The following is a 20,191-nucleotide window of genomic DNA, read 5'->3' as shown; positions in this document are numbered from 1 at the left end:
ACTGACATTTCTTTTTAATGTTCAGCAGCCAACATGGTGGCATGTACCTTCCAGAATTATTTTCAGCATATTTCAGTATGAAATGGATGCTGCATTATAAAACATTATAAAAATTATAGACTTTGTTATCCCTTTGAATTTAGAATTAATTAGTTGTACAGTTTGTAGCTGGTGTGTAGTATTTATGAAGGGATTGAACTGCTTTGTTGACCCTTCCTGTTTACTAACAAACTCTTAATGTGGTGTTCGTTTTGAACACCTGTAAAATTGTCTTTTGTGTGTACTTTTCATCAAATGCTGAAGATTTTGCTTACATTAGTTTTTTAAAGTTTACATTAGATTTATTGTTACCATTTACAGAATGACATATGGGTAAAAAAGAATTTGCACAATAAAGACTGACACAACAAACTTATGTATGGGTTAATACCTTCCTAAAAACATTTTATATAACCCCACGTATATGATTATATCAGGGGAAAGGTTAAATCAGTGTTTTATTAATGATGGAACTTTCAGTTTTTATGGAGAATAATATGACAAAAATGATATACAGAAATGTTCAAATAATGCGCTTTGGATCATACAATGAACTTTCCGTGCAGCTATTATCCAAACTTAAAAATGACTTGAAATCTTTGCCACATATTTGTTAATTTTTAAACTAAATACAGTAGAATTCACAGAACAGTCTTGTTTATTTTCCAGTCTTGGATGTCTTGGGGACCACATCGTGGTGAATGCTATGTTAATGCACTCTTTGAGACCATCCATATGATTAAGATGTATTCACCATAACTTTACTGAGTGTTAATGTACAACTAATTTAAAAATAAATAACAGGGTGCATTTACATAGCATAATGGATATCCAGAAGTGTTTTACAAGGTTGTGAGTATGACTATGTCAGGCTGTTGCTTGACTAGTCTGTGGGACAGCACTCCCAACTTTGGCACATGCCCCCAAATGTTAGTAAGGAGGACTTTGCAGGGTCAACAGGGCTGGGTTTGCCATAGTCGTTTCTGGCACCTAGGTCGATGCTGGGTGGTCTATCTGGTTTTATTCCTTATTGACATTTTAGCGTTTTTTTATACAACTGAGTGGCTTGCTACACCATTTCAGAGGGCAGTTAAGAATCAACCACATTGCTGTGGGTCTGGACTCACAAGTAGGCCAGACCAGGTAAGGACAGCAGATTTCCTTTCCTAAAGGACATTAGTGAACGAGATGGATTTTTGCGACAATTGACAATGGTTTCAGGGCCATCATTAAACTAGCTTTGAATACCATATTTTATTTATTAATTGAATTCAAATTCCATCTTTTGCCATAGTGGGATTCAAACCCATGTTTTTTTTTATTATTCATTCATGGGATGTGGGTGTTGCTGGCCAGGCCAGAATTTATTGCCCATCCCTAATTGCCCTTGAGAAGGTGGTGGTGAGCTGCCTTCTTGAACCGCTGCAGTCCATGTGGGTAGGTACACCCACAGTGCTGTTAGGAAGGGAGGTCCAGGATTTTGACCCAGCGACAATGAAGGAACGGCGATATAGTTCCAAGTCAGGATGGTGTGTGACTTGGAGGGGAACTTGCAGGTGGTGGTGTTCCCATGTATGTACTGCCCTTGTCATTCTAGTTGGTAGAGGTCGCGGGTTTGGAAGGTGCTGTCTAAGAAGCCTTGGTGCATTTCTGCAGTGCATCTTGTAGATGGTACACACTGCTGCCACTGTGCGACGGTGGTGGAGGGAGTGAATGTTTGTAGATGGGGTGCCAGTCAAGCGGGCTGCTTTGTCCTGGATGGTGACGAGCTTCTTGAGTGTTGTTGGAGCTGCACCAATCCAGGCAAGTGGAGAGTATTCCATCACACTCCTGACCTGTGCCTTGTAGATGGTGGACAGGCTTTGGGGAGTCAGGGGGTGAGTTACTCGCCTCAGGATTCCTAGCCTCTGACCTGCTCTTGTAGCCACAGTATTTATATGGCTGCTCCAGTTCAGTTTCTGGTCAATGGTAGCCCCTAGGATGTTGATAGCGGGGGATTCAGCGATGGTAATGACGTTGAATGTCAAGGGGAGATGGTTAGATTCTCTCTTGTTGGAGATGGTCATTGCCTGGCACTTGTGTGGTGCGAATGTTAATTGCCACTTATCAGCCCAAGCCTGGATATTGTCCAGGTCTTGCTGCATTTCTACACGGACTGCTTCAGTATCTGAGGAGTCACGAATGGTGCTGAACATTGTGCAATCATCAGCGAACCTCCCCACATCTGACCTTATGATTGAAGGAAGGTCATTGATGAAGCAGCTGAAGATGGTTGGGCCTAGGACACTACCCTGAGGAACTCCTGCAGTGATGTCCTGGAGCTGAGATGGTTGACCTACAACCACAACCATCTTCCTTTGGATCATCAACTCAGCACTTCTGGCTGAAGATTGTTGCAAATGCTTCAGCCTTATCTTTCGCACTGATGTGCTGGACTCCCCCGTCATTGAGGATGGGGATATTTGAGGAGCCACCTCCTCCAGTTAGTTGTTTAATTGTCCACCACCATTCTCGGCTGGATGTGGCAGGACTGCAGAGCTTAGATCTGATCCGTTGGTTATGGGATCGCTTAGCTCTGTCTATCGCATGCTGCTTACGCAGTTTGGCATGCAAGTAATCCTGGGTTGTAGCTTCACCAGGTTGACACCTCATTTTGAGGTTTGCCTGGTGCTGCTCCTGGCCTGCCCTTCTGTACTCTTCATTGAACCAGGGTTGATCCCCCAGCTTGATGGTAATGGTAGAGTGGGGGATATGCCGGGCCATGAGGTTACAGATTGTGGTTGAGTACAATTCTGCTGCTGCTGATGGCCCACAGCGCCTCATGGATGCCCAGTTTTGCATTGCTAGATCTGTTCGAAATCTATCCCATTTAGCATGGTGATAGTGCCACACAACACGATGGAGGGTATCCTCAATGTGAAGGCGAGACTTCGTCTCCACAAGGACTGTGCGGTGGTCACTCCTACCAATACTGTCATGGACAGATGCATCTGCGGCAGGCAGATTGGTGAGGACGAGGTCGAGTATGTTCTTCCCTCGTGTTGGTTCCCCCACCACCTGCCCCAGACCCAGTCTAGCAGCCATGTCCTTTAGGACTCGGCCAGCTTGGTCAGTAGTGGTGCTACCAAGCCACTCTTGGTGATGGACATTGAAGTCCCCCACCCAGAGTACATTTTGTGCCCTTGCCACCCTCAGTGCTTCCTCCAATTGGTGTTCAACATGGAGGAGTACTGAGTCATCAGCTCAGGGAGGGCAGTAGGAGGTAATCAGTAGGAGGTTACCTTGCCCATGTTTGACCTGATGGCATGAGACTTCATGGGGTCCGGAGTCGATGTTGAGGACTCCCAAGGCAACTCCCTCCCTACTGTATACCACTGTGCCACCACCTCTGCTGGGTCTGTCCTGCCGGTGGGACAGGACGTACCTGGGGATGGTGATGGCAGTGTCTGGGACACTGTCTGTAAGGTATGATTCATGAGTATGACTATGTCAGGCTGTGGCTTGACTAGTCTGTGAGATAGCTCTCCCAACTTTGGCACAGCCCCCAGATGTTAGTAAGGAGGACTTTGCAGGGTCGACAGGGTTGGGTTTGCCGTTGTCGTTTCCGGTGCCTAGGTCGATGCCGGGTGGTCCGTCCGGTTTCATTCCTTTTTATAGCCTTTGTAGCGGTTAGGTACAACTGAGTGGCTTGCTAGGCCATTTGAGAGGGCATTTAAGATTTAACCACATTGCTGTGGGTCTGGAGTCACATGTCGGCCAGACCAGGTAAGGACAGCAGATTTCCTTCCCTAAAGGACATTAGTGAACCAGATGGGTTTTTACAAAAATTGACAATGGTTTCATGGCCATTGTTAGACTAGTTTTAATTCCAGATTTATTAATTAAATTCAAATTCCACCTTCTGCCTGTGGTGGGATTCGAACCCATGACCCCAAAGGAATACCCTGGGTCCCCGGGTTACTAGTCCAGTGACAGTACCACTACGCCACTACCTTCCCACCATGAAAAAGTCGATAAGGAATGAAACTGGACAGACCACCCGGCACTGACCTAGGCACCAGAAACGGCAACGGCAAACCCAGCCCTGATGACCCTGCAAAGTCCTCCTTACTAACATCTGGGGGCTTGTGCCAAAGTTGGGAGAGCTGTCCCACAGACTAGTCAAGCAACTGCCTGACCGAGTCATACTCGCCGAATAATACATTACAGACAATGTCTCAGATGCGACCATCACCATTCCTTGGTTTGTCCTGTCCCACCGGCAGGACAGACCCAGCAGAGGTGGCGGCACAGTGGTAAACAGTCAGGAGGGAGTTGTTCTGAGAGTCCTCATCATCGACTCCGGACCCCATGAAGTCTCAGGTCAAACATGGGCAAGGAAACCTCCTGCTGCTTACCACCTACTGCCCCCTCCCCTCAACTGTTGAACACCACTTGGAGGAAGCACTGAGGGTGGCAAGGGCGCAGAATGTACTCTGGGTGGGGGACTTCAATGTCCATCAGCAAGTGTGGCTCGGTAGTACCATTACTGACCAAGCTGGCCGAGTCCTAAATGACATAGCTGCTAGATTAGGTCTTCAGCAGATGAAAAGGGAAAAACATACTTGACCTCATCCTCACCAATCTGCCTGCCGCAGATGCAGCTGTCCATGACAGTATTTGTAGGAGTGACCACCGCACAGTCCTTGTGGAGACAAAGTCCTGTCTTCACATTGAGGATACCCATCATTGTGTTGTGCGGCACTACCACCGTGCTAAATGGGATAGATTTGGAACAGATCTAGCAATGCAAAACTGGGCGTCCATGAGGCGCAGTGGACCATCAGCAGCAGCAGTGGAATTGTACTCAACCGCAGTCTGTATTCTTATGGCCTGGCATATCCCCCACTCTACCATTACCATCAAGCCGAGGGACCAACCCTGGCTCAATGACGAGTGCAGGAGGGCATGTCAGGAGCAGCGCCAAGCATACCTCAAAATGAAGTGTCAACCTAGTGAAGCTACAACCTAGGACTACTTGCATGCCAAGCAGAATGCGATAGAGCTGAGCGATCCCACAACCAACGGACCAGATCTAGGCTCTGCAGTCGTGAATGCTGGTGGACAATTAAACAACTAACTGAAGGAGGTGGCTCCACAGATATCCCCATCCTCAATGATGAGGGAGCCCAGCACATCAGTGCCAAAGATAAGGCTGAAGCATTTGCAACAATCTTCACCCAAAAGTGCCAAGTGTATGATGCATCTCGGCCTCCTCCTGAAGTCCCCAGCATCTCTGATGCCAGTCGTTAGCCAATTTAATTCACTCCGCGTAATATCAAGAAACGACTGCAGGTACGGGATACTGCAAAGGCTACGGACCCTGACAATATTACTGAAGACCTGTGTTGCAGAACTTGCCGCGCCCCTAGCCAAGCTGTTCCAGTACAGCTACAACACTGGCATCTATCCGGCAATGTGGAAAATTGCCCAGGTATGTCCTGTGCACAAAAAGCAAGACAAATCCAACCTGTCCAATTACCGCCCCATCAGTCTACTCTCAATCATCAGTAAAGTGATGGAAGGTGTCATTGACAGTGCGATCAAGCGGCACATGCTTAGCAATAACCTGCTCGGTGACGCTCAGTTTGGGTTCCACCCGGGCCACTCCGCTCCCGACCTCATTACAGCCTTGGTTCAAATATGGACAAGAGCTGAATTCAAGAGAATTGAGAGTGACTGCCCTTGACATCAAGGCAGCATTTGACGCGAGTATGGCATCAAGGAGCCCAGGCAAAACTGGAGTCAATGGGAATCAGGGGGAAAGCTCTCTGCTGGTTGGAATCGTACCTAGCGCGAAGGAAGATGGTTGTGGTTGTAGGTCAATCATCTCAGCTCCAGGACATCACTGCAGGAGTTCCTCAGGGTAGTGTCCTCGGCCCAACCATCTTCAGCTGCTTCATGAATGACCTTCGTTCAGTCATAAGATCTGAAGTGGCGATGTTCACTGATGATTGCACAATGTTCAGCACCATTCGCGACTCCTCAGATACAGAAGCAGTCCTTGTAGAAATGCAGCAAGATCGGGACAATATACAGGCTTGGGCTGGTAAGTGGCAAGTAACATTCGCGCCACACAAGTGCCAGGCAATGACCATCTCCAACAAAAGAGAATCTAACCATCTCCCCTTGACATTCAACGGCATTCCGATCGCTGTATCCCCCATTATCAACATCCTGGGACTTGCCATTAACCAGAAGCTGAATTGGAGTAGCCATAAGAATACCGTGGCTACAAGAGCAGGTCAGAGGCGAGGAATCCTGTGGCAAGTAACTCACCCCCTGACTCCTCAAAGCCTGTCCACCATCTCCAGCACAAGTCAGGAGTGTGATGGAATACTCTCCACTTGCCTGGATGGGTACAGCTCCAACAACACTCAAGAAGCTCAACAGCATCCAGGACAAAGCAGCCCGTTTGATTGGCACACCATCCACAAACATTCACTCCCTCTGCCAACCAGTGGCAGCAGTGTGTACCATCTGCAAGATGCCCTGCAGCAATACACCAAAGCTACTCAGGCAGTACCTTCCAAACCCACGACCTCTACCACCTAGAAGGACAAGGGCAGCAGATGCATAGGAACACCACCACCTGCAAGTTCCCCTCCAAGCCAAACACCTTCCTGACTTGGAACTCCCTTCCTAACAGCACTGTGGGTGTACCTACCCCACATGGACTGCAATGGTTCAAGAAGCCGGCTCACCACCACCTTCTCGAGCAATTAAGGATGGGCAATAAATGCTGTCCTAGCCAGCGATGCCCACATCCCATGAATGAATAAAATAAACTGATAATGTGCACAAGGTTAAGTGAAATGTTGGCAGGTATGCTGTGTCATTCAAGCAAAAGGAAAGTGATGACATAGGGAATCAGAAAAAGTGATTTGATATCAGTTGTTTCATACTGGGAATTATGGAGTTTTATTTCACAGTTTGATCGGTGAGATGAGAGTGACTACCCTTGACATCAAGGCAGCATTTAACCGAGTATGGCACCAAGGAGCCCTAGCAAAACTGGAGTCAATCGGAATCAGATGGAAAACTCTTCACTGGTTGGCATCGTACCTAGCGCAAAGAAACAAAGGAAGATGGCTGTGGTTGTTGGAGGTCAGTCATCTCAGCTCCAGAACATCACTGCAGGAGTTCCTCAGGGTAGTGTCCTAGGCCCAACCATCTTCAGCTGCTTCATCATTGACCTTCCTTCAATCATAAGGTCAGAAGTGGGGATGTTCGCTGAACATTGCAGAATGTTCAGCACCATTCAGGACTGTTCAGATACTGAAGTAGTCTGTGTAGAAATGCAGCAAGATCGGGACAATGTACAGGCTTGGACTGATAAGTGGCAAGTAAAATGGGTGGGCAATAAGTGCTGGCATAGCCAGCGAGGCCCACATCCCATGAATGAATAAAAAAATTGTATTATCAAAGGTTTGATGGTCATATTGATTGCTGAATTGTGATTTACACCATTTATTTTCTGTTTTGGGGAATAAAATCTGTAGTATAACATCATAATTGAAGTGTATCTCCAGGAACGACAAAACACAGCTTCTAAAAAGCTTGATTCGTATCGTATATGTTTTATTTATTGCAATCAGTCCAATAGCTTATTAAACAAGTTCTCTCTGTAAAATAAGAGTGGAGAAAAACTCTTAATTTGTTCAGTTATAGACACTTAGTACCAACATCGTTATTGTCAAGGAATATAAGGGGCCATTTTAGCTTTCTCTACCTAGCGGAGCATCTGAGAGACTCAACTGCTAAAATTGTGCTCCCTTCCATTTTAACCTGTTCTTCTGAGCAGCAGGAAGGGTACAAACTGGGGAAGTCCTTCTTTATAAATGTAGTTTGGCCTCTGATGATATCATTGGGACCCCACTGCTATTTTAGCCTGAGCGGAGAAGGAATTATGGTTTTCCCACCAGGTGAAGCTGGCGGGAAGAGTTGGGGTCAGAAATGCCCCAAAGAGGTATGCTTTTAAACCTTGTTTTATTTTCCTTATCAGGTCAGGAAAATCCATACTCCTCCGTGTCCCACAAGGAAAGTTTAGGTCTCCCCTTCTCCAGTTTGGGCAACAACCAACTGGGGCATACGGAAGAGTTAAAATCACCCAACTTCATGCTGCAGAGGTCAAAAAGTTTTATTGTTTGCATCGGCCCCTGCCTGATTCCTACCCCGAGTTAAAATCGGGGCTATACCGTCTAACCTGCCCATAGATTCCAATATTAATATCTATTTTCCATTGGTTTAAACCCAGATTTTACTGATCGCATATTTATTACTTTAATCCAGCTAATGTGACCCAATATTATGTAATCTCGTCGTTGCTTAATTTGTTAGGAATACATGTTTCAGCTAACAGTGAGCATTTAAGTACTCCTCAGGCTCTGGACTGATGCTAGCAATAAGGTAAAAATGTAAAGGATCAGTTTCTGGGATTTTTTTTCCTGGACATCTCGTTTTAAATGTATGGAGATGACAACCAAAGTATCACAGGCTGTCAGAATCTCATCTCTGTCAACAGGAAATTCAAATTTTGATGATTGGCAGATGCATATTGTATAATTCCATGTGAGATTTCTCAGATAGCTAGAATTTCACTATTTTGCAAACTGCAGTTAAGGACTTGTTACAAGTCATGGCCCTTCTGTGATTTAGTAGGCTAGAGGTCACAGCCAATAATTACTGTTCTGCCTTACTAGGCTGAAATTTTTCATTTCATTTTGTAAATAACACAGTTTACTGAGTGTACAAATGGGCAACAGTATTACTGAATAGTCAATCATCAAGAAGAAAAGCTTGAAGATCAATGTGTTTTTATTATTATCTGAATGCCATTACTTACCTGATTTGCATCCTTCAACACTGTAACTCTTGAGAAGCTGACACAGTTTGAAAGAAAAGAGCACAATGGCTTAAGCTACTGATTGTGCATGCCAATTATATTTTAATATTCAACAGAGCATATTTTAGGACGAAAAAGACAGCAACAACATATGCATAACTCATTGGCAGCATAGAGCAGCTGTGCCGTTCTACTCTTAGACTCACTTTGTGCATTTTAGCAGCATAGTAATTTAGTATAGAGCTACCTGAGTGATGGCATTTTCAATGAGCAGGTAATCTATAGAGAATTTTTATATGGTTATGAGTTCTATGCTTCAGCATGGCAACACAAAATACATCAAGACCAATTACGATATCAACTTTCAGTGTGATACCCTTGCCACGCAAGTGCATGTATTTCTGCTCCAGGCATTTCAAATTGCATCTAATTTGAAATCTTTGGGGTTTTAATTAAATTTCAGAATATATGGAATTCTTCATTAGTACCTGCTCTGAATAGCAGATTATACTTCCTTCAGTCTCTTGTTAAAGTAGTGGGTTGTGGTAAATAGCAGTATGTTGGAAAAATAGTCTTCAGAGGCGTGTGTACACAGGGAACTGACATAGTAAAATGCAAAATAATATCAAAAGATTATTAGTCCAATGAGGGGCACTTGATTTGTATTTTAATGGAATTTTACTTTTCTCTTAATGATTTGCAAATTGTTCTCTGATTATAAGATGGATTAGGCTTTTGTTTTAATGTTAAAGCACAGCCATTAGCTATCTTTTTTTGGTCGTCTTTATAGCTTGGTTCCCTGCAGCAGCAAAAATTGAAACCATTTAACCCCTTTGATGTTCTTTTTAAGTGCTACAGTACAACATGGACTGCTACCTAATTCAGCGTGCTTTTATTTTTCAGCAGGCTGCTGCAAGCTCCTTAATTGTCCATTAGGCACTGATCAACAAGGGGACAACGTTAACAGCATCCTTGTAATTTCTTTTGTAGATTTAACACAGCTTCACATCTTCTCAGGGTCATTTCATCTGTTGTGTAATTACAATGTCTTACAATATCTTGGCTTAGACAATCCAGTAAATGTACTGTTAAATGTAAGATGGAGCTTACCATGTTCTGCCTTATAGACACAATGGGAATGTAGGCATGTCTGTTAGCATGCATACCTGATGGGGATAGCATAACAATGTTCTACATTTAATGTAAAAGATATCAAGAGGTTACCTTCTTGAATCACAGTCAATGTTTTTACTTGCATTAATGAAGGTGTCATGGGCATTTTTCTCCATTTAAGAACCAGACCCTGTCTGCACACACGATTGCATTATCTCTTAGATAATTAGCATAGAAAAATTGCAACTAAAACAATAAAATCTATTATTTTAAACCTTGTGCAGGTGATGTCATGTAACATAAGCATCATTGCTATATTACTGTAACTAAAAACTATAGCATTATGAAACAAATTATAGTTTAGCTTTGTTGATTTGAATTAGTGTCAAAATATATTTTGAAATGTGGTTCAAATACATTTTAATCAAATAAACATCAATTAAGAAAGTTATGCTCCACTGCAGCTTTCAACATGAACCTATATATATGGATACTTCTTTTAAGTAGCCTCAGTACAGCATTCAACATAACTTAATATCAAGGTATGTATAAAATTCAGCTTTTGTTTACTATTTGGCTTTTTAACTAGTTTTATTGACAATCACCATTACTATTTTTCTTGTGTAAAGACATACACTTGGTATTGTTGTGTTAGCAGATCCATTGATGGTGTGTCTTTGCACTAGAAAAACTCTTCATTCACATCAAATTCAAGTGTTCCCTTTCAACACAAATTGGAACCATGATTATAAATATGAAGGAAGTTCCTTAACGGCTCAAATGAATTAGAAGGTTTCATTTCTTTACTTATTGATCCAGCGAAAAATAAAAAATAAACATGGGGCTGAATTTTGCCATGTACTGGCAAGTTCCGCCGCTGAGGCGACCCCACTTCGGCAGCGACATATTGCAGCCACTTAACAGGTCTCCGCCGTCCAATTAAGGACAGCCGCCTACCCCCAAGAGCTGCGGCCCAGTCAGAGGGCTGGCAGTTCAGCAGTGCCACAGCTAGCGGTGGCCATTGTTGAGGCTGTAGCTCCAAGGAGAGGGTGCCTCAATGGTGGGGTGCCCTCAAAGAGAATTGAGGTAGGTTGGGGGGAAGCTGGGGCCTGGCAGCCAGACCCCAGCAATCAGAGTGGATGATCATGGAGCACCAGTGGGTGCTGTTGCCACGAGGGCAGCCATTGCTGTGGGGGGCTCCTCTGTGAGCCATGGAGTGCCCATCAAGAAGGGCTCCACCTCACCCCCCCCCCCCCCCCCACCCCCGGGAGCCCACTGGTTGGCTGCCTGGTTTCACTGGGCAGTCTTGCCAAGTAGCAGCGGGCCCTCCCGACGTGGGCAAAATGCCTGTGGAGGTAGGCAAAAGCCCTTATTTGACCACTTAAGTGGCTCAATTGGCCATCTTGTGGGCAATAGCAATCTGACATGGCAGGAGAACATCAGGCTTTCTTAATGCTTTCTCTGGCCATTTAGCCAGCCCTTCCTCTTGCCTCGCAGCCCGTTGCCATTGGGCTGGTAAATTTCAGCCCATTATTTTCCCATACATCCATTTTCAGTTACTGATGCCATTTGCTTCTTTAGGTCCTCTTCTATGTCGAGCATTTGGCTATGGCTGCAAAGCTGGCATATCCTGAGGTCATGAAGGGTGCTATATAAATGCAAATCTTTCTTTCATTTGTCTCTGGAAGACAGGTGACAATAGGTGCTTCCAGGCATCTGCCAGAGGTATTGACTAACAACCTGCTCAGACGTGCAAAAGAGAGGTCTGAGGTGGTTTTCCCTTGCCTGCTTTCCCTTGCACTTCCTCCGAGGGACTGACTGAGATTTAGAACTCTGTGTTTTGTAAGTGTAATTCAAAAAAAAACCACCTGATGACCCTTGGCCTTTTATTTAGAGTCACCAGATGAGGCTTTGTGATCGTAACTTTGCCTTTGCCCAATAAGTACTTGCTGCCTGTGTGTAGGAGCACAAGGACTTACAGGGTGGATGAGCAAACTGATCATAGCATCATGCAGGAGCCCATTTAAGTAGGGGGATTGGAAAGGAATGTGGTGGTGTTAGGGGACAGTATAATCAGGGGAATAGATACTGTTCTCTGCTGCCAAGACCAGGAGTACCAAAGGTTGTGTTGTCTGCCTGGTGCCAGTGTGTGGGACTTCTCCTCGCGGTTGGAGAGGAACGTGGAGTCGGAGGAGGAGGATCCAGTTGTCGTGGTCCATCTAGGAACCAATGACTTAGGTAGAACTAAAAATGAGGTTCTGCAGAGGCAATTTGAGGAACTGGGTTCTAAATTAATATCCATCACATCAAGGGTAATAATCTCGGGATTACTACCTGAGCCACGTTCAAATTGGTATAGGGTGAAGCAGATTAGAGAACTAAACATATGGCTCAAAAAGTGGTGTGGGAAAAAGGGTTTTGATTCTTGGGGCACTGGCACCAGTACTAGGGAAAAAGGGAGCTGTTCCTTTATGATGAGCTCCACTTAAACCCTGCTGAGATCAATATCATAGTGAATGGTATAACTAGGCTGTGGATAGGGCTTTAAACTAAAAAGGGGTCGGGGGGGATACTGCAGGCAGGGGGAAGTATCAGGTGAAAGGAAATTCAGAAATCTCAAGAGCAGTCGAGGCAACAGAGCAGCGTAGTGACTTGGGTAAAGACAAGCGGAACGCGACAAGAAGGGACAGAGAGTTTAATGGTAATAATGCATCAGCAAATAAAGTCCATGCAAAGAATAGTGGTTTAAAAAATTAAAAGCTCATTATCTGTGTGAAGCATTTGCAATAAGATAGACAACCTTGTGGCACAAATAGAGATAGATAGTTTAGATCTAATCGCCATTACAGAGACATGGTTACAAGGTGATCAAGGTTGGAAAATAAATATTTCAGGGTACACAACATTTCAAAAAAACAAGCAGAATCAAAAAGGAGTAGTAGCCCTGATAGTAAAGGATGGCATAAGGACATTAGTGAGAAAGGATCCTAGCTCAGAAGATGAGGAAGTACAATCAATACGGCTGGAGATTAGTAATAATGAGGGTTAGTAAACGCTGGTGGGAGTAGTTTATAAGCCCCTAACAGTGGTTATATTTTTGGACAGAGAATTATGCAAGAAATAATTGGAGCATGTAACAAGGCAATGTAATAATCGTGACTTTAGTCTTCATATAGACTGGACAAATTAAATTGGCAAAAGTAGTCTGGAAAATGAGTTTGTAGAATGCTTTCGTAACCGTTTCATGGAACAATATGTTCTAGGATCAACTATAAAGCTATTTTAGATCTAGTATTGTGTAATGAGGCAGGCCTGTCACAGTAAATGTCCTCTGGGGAAAAATGATCATTATACAATTGAATTTCATATCAAGTTTGAGAGCGACATACCTAAGTCCAAAACAAGCATCTTAAACAAAACCAATTACATAGGTATGAGGAGAGAGCTGGCTAAGGTTGTTTGGGTAAATAAACTAAAAGATCTGGCAGTAAAGAAACAATGAGCAACATTTAAAGAAACAGTGAAAAATGTTCAACAAAAATACATTCCATTAAAAAACAAAATCTCAGCGAGAGAGATCCATCTCTAGCCTACTAGGAAAGTTAAGGATAGTGTTAGATTAAAAGAAAACACGTATAACATTGAGAAGAATAGTAGTAAGCTGACGGTTCAGACAGTTTTAGAAACCAGCAAAGGGCAAAAGTTGTTGTGAGAAAAGATAAAATATTAGTGTAAACTAGGCAGGGATATTAAAACAGATTATAAGAGTTTATACAAGTATATGAAAAGCAGAGTAGTTAAAGTACACATTGGTCACTTCAAGACAGGGACAGGATGAAATTATCAAGGGGAATGAGGAAATGCCAGAGATGTTGAACAAAAATTTGGGGCTGAGCTTTTGGGTCCCGCTGTGGGCTTGAATGGACATAAGTGGGAGTCGAAAATACCGGCGCTGGCAAGAATGCCGGTTTCCTAACAGCATTCTCAGCGCCAATCAGTTTCACCAAGGTGAGAGAAGGGCGAACCTGCAAATCTGCTTGATCCATTGTGAAGGCCAGTTAAGATCATAAGAACTAGGAGCAGGAGTAGGCCGTCCAGCCCCTGGAGCCTGCTCCGCCATTCAGTAACCTCATGGCTGATCTTTTCGTGGACTCAGATCCACTTACCCGCGCTCCCACCGTATCCCTTAATTCCTTTATTGTTCAAAAAGATATTTACCTTAGCTTTAAAGACGTTTACTGAAGAAGCGTCAACTACTTCACTGGGCAAGGAATTCCATAGATTAACAACCCTCTGGGTGAAGAAGTTCCTTCTTAATTCAGTCCTAAATCTGCTCCCTCTAATCTTGAGGCTATGCCCTCTTGTCCTAGCTTCACCTGCCAGTGGAAACATCCTCTCTACTTGTATCTTATCTATTCCCTTCATAATTTTATATGTTTCTATAAGATCCCCCCTCATTCTTCTGAACTCCAGTGAATATAATCCCAATCTACTCAGTCGCTCCTCATAAGCCAACCCCCTCAACTCTGGAATCAACCTAGTGAACCTCTTCTGCACCCTCTCCAGTGCCAGTATATCCTTTCTCAAGTGAGGAGACCAAAACTGCACACAGTACTCCAGGAGCGGCCTCACCAGTACCTTATACAGCTGCAACATAACCTCTCTGCTTTTGAACTCAATCCCTTTAGCAATGAAGGACAAAATTCCATTTGCCTTCCTAATTACTTGCTGTACCTGCAGACCAACCTTCTGCGATTCATGCACAAGGACACCTAGGTCCCTCTGCATAGCAGCATGCTGCAACTTTTTACCATTCAAGTAATAATCCTTTTTCCTATTACTCCTACTGAAATTAATGACTTCACATTTACTAACATTGTATTCCATCTGCCAGACCTTTGCCCACTCACTCAATGTATCTATGTTCCTCTGCAAAGTTTCACAGTCATCTGCACACTTTGCTCTGCCACTCATCTTAGTGTCATCTGCAAACTTTGACACCCTACACGTGGTCCCCAACTCCAAATCATCTATATAAATTGTAAATAATTGCGGTCCCAACACCGATCCCTGAGGCACACCACTAGTGACTGATTGCCAACCAGAATAGCACTCATTTATCCCCATTCTCTGCTTCCTGTTCATCAACCAATCCTCTATCCATGCTAATACTTTACCCCTAACGCCATGCATCCTTATCTTATGCAGCAGCCTCTTGTGCGGCACCTTGTCGAAGGCCTTTTGGAAATCTAGGTACACCACATCCACTGGGTCCCCATTGTCCACCTTGCTCGTAATGTCATCATAGAATTCCAAAAGATTTGTCAAGCATGACCTGCCCTTCATGAACCCATGCTGCGTCTGCCCAACGGGACAATTTCTATCGAGATGCCCTGCTATTTCTTCCTTGATGATAGACTCAAGCATCTTCCCCACTACAGAGGTTAAGCTAATCGGTCTATAATTCCCCATCTTTTGTCTACCTCCCTTTTTAAACAGTGGCGTCACATCTGTTGTTTTCCAAGATGGTTAAAGAGCTCATTGAGAGCTCGTTAATAGGGACATTGTGATTTACACAGGGACGCATGGGCTTCATACACTGTTTGGGCAGACCAGCTGATTGAAGATAGACACAGTGGGGAACCAGTCATGACCACCCCAAGAAATTAGTCGGGTTCATAACAGGGTGAATGGCACAGAGGGGGATTCGCCCATTGGGAAGCAGATGCCATCAGCTCAGCACAGGTGGTGGGGAGAGTGAGCAGTAAGCACTTTGGCAGTGCAGGGGGTTGTCACCCTCCTGGCAGGGGCATGAGGAGGGGGCAAAGGTGCCAAGCACAATTGGGGTCCACCTGAGCACAAGGAAGGCTGCCGCTGCCAACGGGGGCACGGCTCTCAGATTTGGGGCTCAGTGACAATGAGCGCAGCACCCTCCAAAGGAAGGGCAGAGCCCAGGGCATCATGAGAGCACTGGAGAGAGATGAAGGGCAGGAAGGCAATGGAGGCCATACCCTCAGCAAAGAATCTACTGGTGGAGACGGAGCTACCTGGAGATGGCCAGGAACCAGTGCCGCAGGAGACTGCAACTCTCCAGGTAGATGGTCACAGCCATCTGTGCCCTTGTCACAGAAGACCACACACCTCGCAGCACTGGTCACCATGCCCTTCCAATAGCCGTATAAGTCACAGTGGACTTGAACTTCTTTGCTTCTGGCTTCTTCCAAGGATCAGCTGCGGACCTTGGTGGCATCTCACAAACGGCAGCACACCACTGCATCTCACAGGTCACTGATGCCCTCTTTGCCAGAGCTGTACAGTACATTCAGTTTCAGACAGATGCAACATCGCAGGCAGAGAGAGTAGTGGGTTTCAGCATCATCACTAGATTCCCCCAGTTGCAGGGCATCATCAATTGCACTCATGTTGCCATCTAGGTTCTGTGACTGGCCAGTCAGGTTCATCGACAGGAAGGGCTTCTACTCCCTCAACATTCAGCTGATGTGCGACCACAACAAGAGCTTTCTCCATATGTGTGCTCACCTTCCTAACAGTGACTCCTTTATCCTCCAGCAGTCCAGGCTGCTGCAGTGCTTCACTCCACCCTCAAATCTCTGTGGATGGATTCTAGGGGACAAGGGCTATCCCTTGAAGAGATGACTAACTCACCCCTCTACGAGGCGATACAATCAAAGCCATCTGCTCACTAGGACTACCATTGCGCAGGCCATCAGGCTTCTGAGGATGCGGTTCCGGTGCCTGGACGATCAGATGGCACCCTGCAATGGCCTCAGTCATTGTGGTGGTCTGCTGCATTCTCCATAACATGGCCCTCCAGAGAGGTGTGAACCTTGAGGACGTTGAGGCCCTGGAAGGGCACAGCTTGTCGGAGGAAGAGAAGGAGGTGGAGGGAGAAGGTGCAGAGCACTGAGGCGTCCCAGTTGCAGACGGAGGTCATCAGGCCCAACTCGGGGCTCCAAGGTCTTGACAGGATGCCATCAATGTTAGGGGTCATCTGATTCAGGCAAGTTTCAACTGAGCCCCTCTCACCCAGGATGAAGGGCATGGTATGGAACTCGATCTGAGCTGCTTGTGTTAAGACTTCCATTGAGGACGCAGCCTGGAACTGTTAGCACTAATGAAGGATGCACATCTACCTAGAGGTTTCACCGTCACCCTTGTCGAACCCTTGCTCTCCTTCACCACCTCATATCTCTTCTTTTCCCGCCAATAATAAAAGGAGGCTCACACCCCTGGCTTCAAGTGTCATTATTTACGTTGTGTTCAAAAAGGAAAACAGTGCACAGTTGCAGTTAGAAGACACCCCAGTGACCCCCTCAGTGATCTGCGCAACGCGATGGACTCCACACTCGGCCACTTCTATGCAGTACACCCCTTTTTTGCCTTGGAGGAGGTGTAAGCAGCCTGCTAATTTGTTTCGGCTTGTGGCTGAGATGCACGTGGCAGTCATTCTTGTCATTGAGGTGCTTGTGGGGGCATCTGCAACGGCTGCTGCACCTGAATAATTGCAGGGGCAGCATCTGTCACTGGGCCCTGCAGCATTGATGCTCTCTCTGTCAGAGGGACCAAGGAGGCTGAAGATGATGATAGCGCCCCATGAGGAGTGGCACCCCAGTGACCCTTTCAGTGGCACCTTCATCCTTCTCAGTGCCTCAGCCCTTGGCTGGCGCTCTGGATGGCAGCAGCTGAGGTGCAACTGGCATCCCCGCCAAATATCTCTGCGCCACCAGCACCAATGGTCCAGGCTACGTGGTGTGGCATGCATCCTGTGTACATCAGTGCACAGTTCCTGCATGCACTCCGAAGTGCTGCCGGTTACTGATCTACATGAGGTTGGTAGCTCTGTCAATGGAGGAGCCTTTGCACTCAAAGCCCTGAGCCATGATGGCACATATGATCTGGTTGGACTCCACCATTCTCTGCCGATGACCCCTCACTGCCTCAGGGAACTCCAATATGTGGGAGCACATCTGCTGCTGCTGGTTTCGGTAGACTCTCCTTTCCAGTGACTCCTGAGGTCCTGCATCTGTGCCCAGGTGAGCAGTGCTGTGTCTGTCCTCCCTCCTCCAAGGGGAACTGCCCACAGCTGCCTATGCCTCTGGCTTAGGCATCACCTCCTGCACACTAATGCCATGCTGCTCATCCAGTGCCATCCCATCTAACCATGTGCGAGGACCCACTGTATCTGTGCTGGTGCATGGTGCGCTTGTAAGGTATGATGGTGCTTCTTTGGAACTCTGCTGCTGCTCTTGGCCCGGAGATGGTGAGAGAGATGGCCTCCTTGACTTAACGTCTGCACTTGTGGGAGATTTTGAGACCGAGCCTTGGAGAACCGAACCGACTGCAGTGCTGAGGCTTCCTAGCTCAACTCAATGTTCAGGATACTGTTGGACGGGGGTGGAATGCAGGGTTCCCTGTTGATGAGCACTTTGGTCTCTCTAATCACCATCTCCACCATGTGCGCATCACACCATGGCAGACTGTCCTGGCTATTTCCATCGCTCCTTCCTCCATAGGAATGATGATTCGAAGATAGGGAACCCCTCCACCAGTCTAGGCCCTGTCCCCAGCAGGGTGAGCCTGTTTCTCCTGCAAGGACCAAAGAGAGCATGAGAAGGCACTGCTGTTCTCTATGGGCAATGTCAGCTGCTCCAATTCATTAGAAATTGCATGTTTTAGTGTTACAGGTCCTCAACAGCACTATAGCTCTGAGCCATTCTGAGGAGTCAGTAAGAACATAAGAACTTGGAGCAGGAGTAGGCAATTCAGCCCCTCGAGCCTGCCCCGCCATTCTATACGATCATGGCTGATCTCATCTCGGCCTCAACTTCACTTTCCTGCCCGTTCTCCATAACCCTTCAACCCATTACTAATTAAAAATCTGTCTATCATCTCCTTAAATTTACTCAATGTCGGGGCACATTAAGTAAGTGGCCTGGGCACACACTTCTCCCATGTTCAGGAGCAGCATGCACCCTGAAGCTCCTCAGCTGGAGTGTCTGCAGGAGGGTGAATAATCAAAGGTCTGTCCTGAAGTCTGGGATTTGTACCCGCCTTGCCAGAGCATATCAGGTCATTGAACCTCTTCCTACACAGGATCCAACTTCTTCGGACCACACATCTTCTGCCTACTATGTCAGCTATGTCCATGTATGCCTGCTTTGTCTAGGTGGGTGGCCTCGTCCTACCACCTTCCGGGAAGAGGACCTCCCTCCTCTCAGCCTCAGCCTCCAGCATAACTCCAGGTCCACATCAGAGAATCAAGAGGCTGTCCTGCAGGCCTCTGGCTCTCCTGAGGCATTCTTAAATTCAGGTCTTCTCTCTCTTCCAGTGTGAAGTAACAGCACTTAAGTGGCAGCCACAGGAATGGCTGCTGTGGTATGTCTAAAACAGGCTCACTTCTGTTCCCGCCCCCGCAGCCACTTATTGGCTGCCAAACCCGACTCCATGCCAATTAAGGGGACAGCCTCATGAAGCTGTGGTTCGACTGTGTAAGAATAATAGAAAACCACAATATTTTTTAAAAGGTGTGAAACTTTTAAATGTTGATGTTCAGAGAGACTTGGTGTACTAGTTCAAGAGACACAAAGTTAGCATGCAGGTACAGCAAGCGATTAGGAAGGCAAATGGCATGTTGGGCTTTTTTGTAAGGGGGATTGGAGTACAAGAATAAGGAAGTCGTGCTGCAATTGTATAAAGCTTTGGTGAGACAACACCTGGAGTGGTGAGTTTTGGTCTCCATATCTAAGGAAGGATATACTTGCATTGGAGGCAGTACAGTGAAAGTTCACTAGATTGGTTCCTGGGATATGAGAGTTGTCCTATGATGAGAGGCTGAGTAAATTGGGCCTATACTCTCTGCAGTTTAGAAAAATGAGATGTGATCTAATTGAAACATACAAGATCCTGAAGGGGCTTGATAAGTTGTTTCCCCATGCTGGGGAATTCAGAACACAGGGGCACAGTCTCAGGATAGGCAGTCGATCACTTAGGACTGAGGAGGAGGAGACATTTATTCACTCAGAGCGTTGTGAATCTTTGGAATTCTCTACCCTAGAGAGTTATGGGTGCTCCATCATTGAGTATATCCAAGACTGAGATAGACAGATTTTTTTTGTTCTCTTAGTGAATCAAGGA

The 20,191-nt window shown here is 45.8% G+C and overlaps 1 protein-coding gene across 2 annotated transcripts in view; it reads left to right on the top strand.

Moving 5' to 3' along the window:
• Positions 1–20,191, top strand: part of mgmt (O-6-methylguanine-DNA methyltransferase) — a 449,047-nt gene that overhangs the window by 291,041 nt on the left and 137,815 nt on the right. The window contains exon 5 of one of the 2 annotated variants that reach the window (XM_068052719.1): positions 9,827–10,212. The exons of the other annotated variant lie outside the window; for it this stretch is intronic. Coding sequence (XP_067908820.1) covers positions 9,827–10,050 — 224 coding nt within the window. The 3' untranslated portion in view covers positions 10,051–10,212. Of the gene's footprint in view, positions 1–9,826; positions 10,213–20,191 lie in introns of those variants that run through there. 2 annotated transcript variants of the gene reach the window in all.

This window comes from Heterodontus francisci, chromosome 20 (assembly GCF_036365525.1).
Source record: "Heterodontus francisci isolate sHetFra1 chromosome 20, sHetFra1.hap1, whole genome shotgun sequence".
Lineage (NCBI taxonomy): Eukaryota > Metazoa > Chordata > Chondrichthyes > Heterodontiformes > Heterodontidae > Heterodontus > Heterodontus francisci.
The sequence above is the reverse complement of the archived record's forward strand: the minus strand, read 5'-3'. Positions and strand labels throughout refer to the sequence as shown.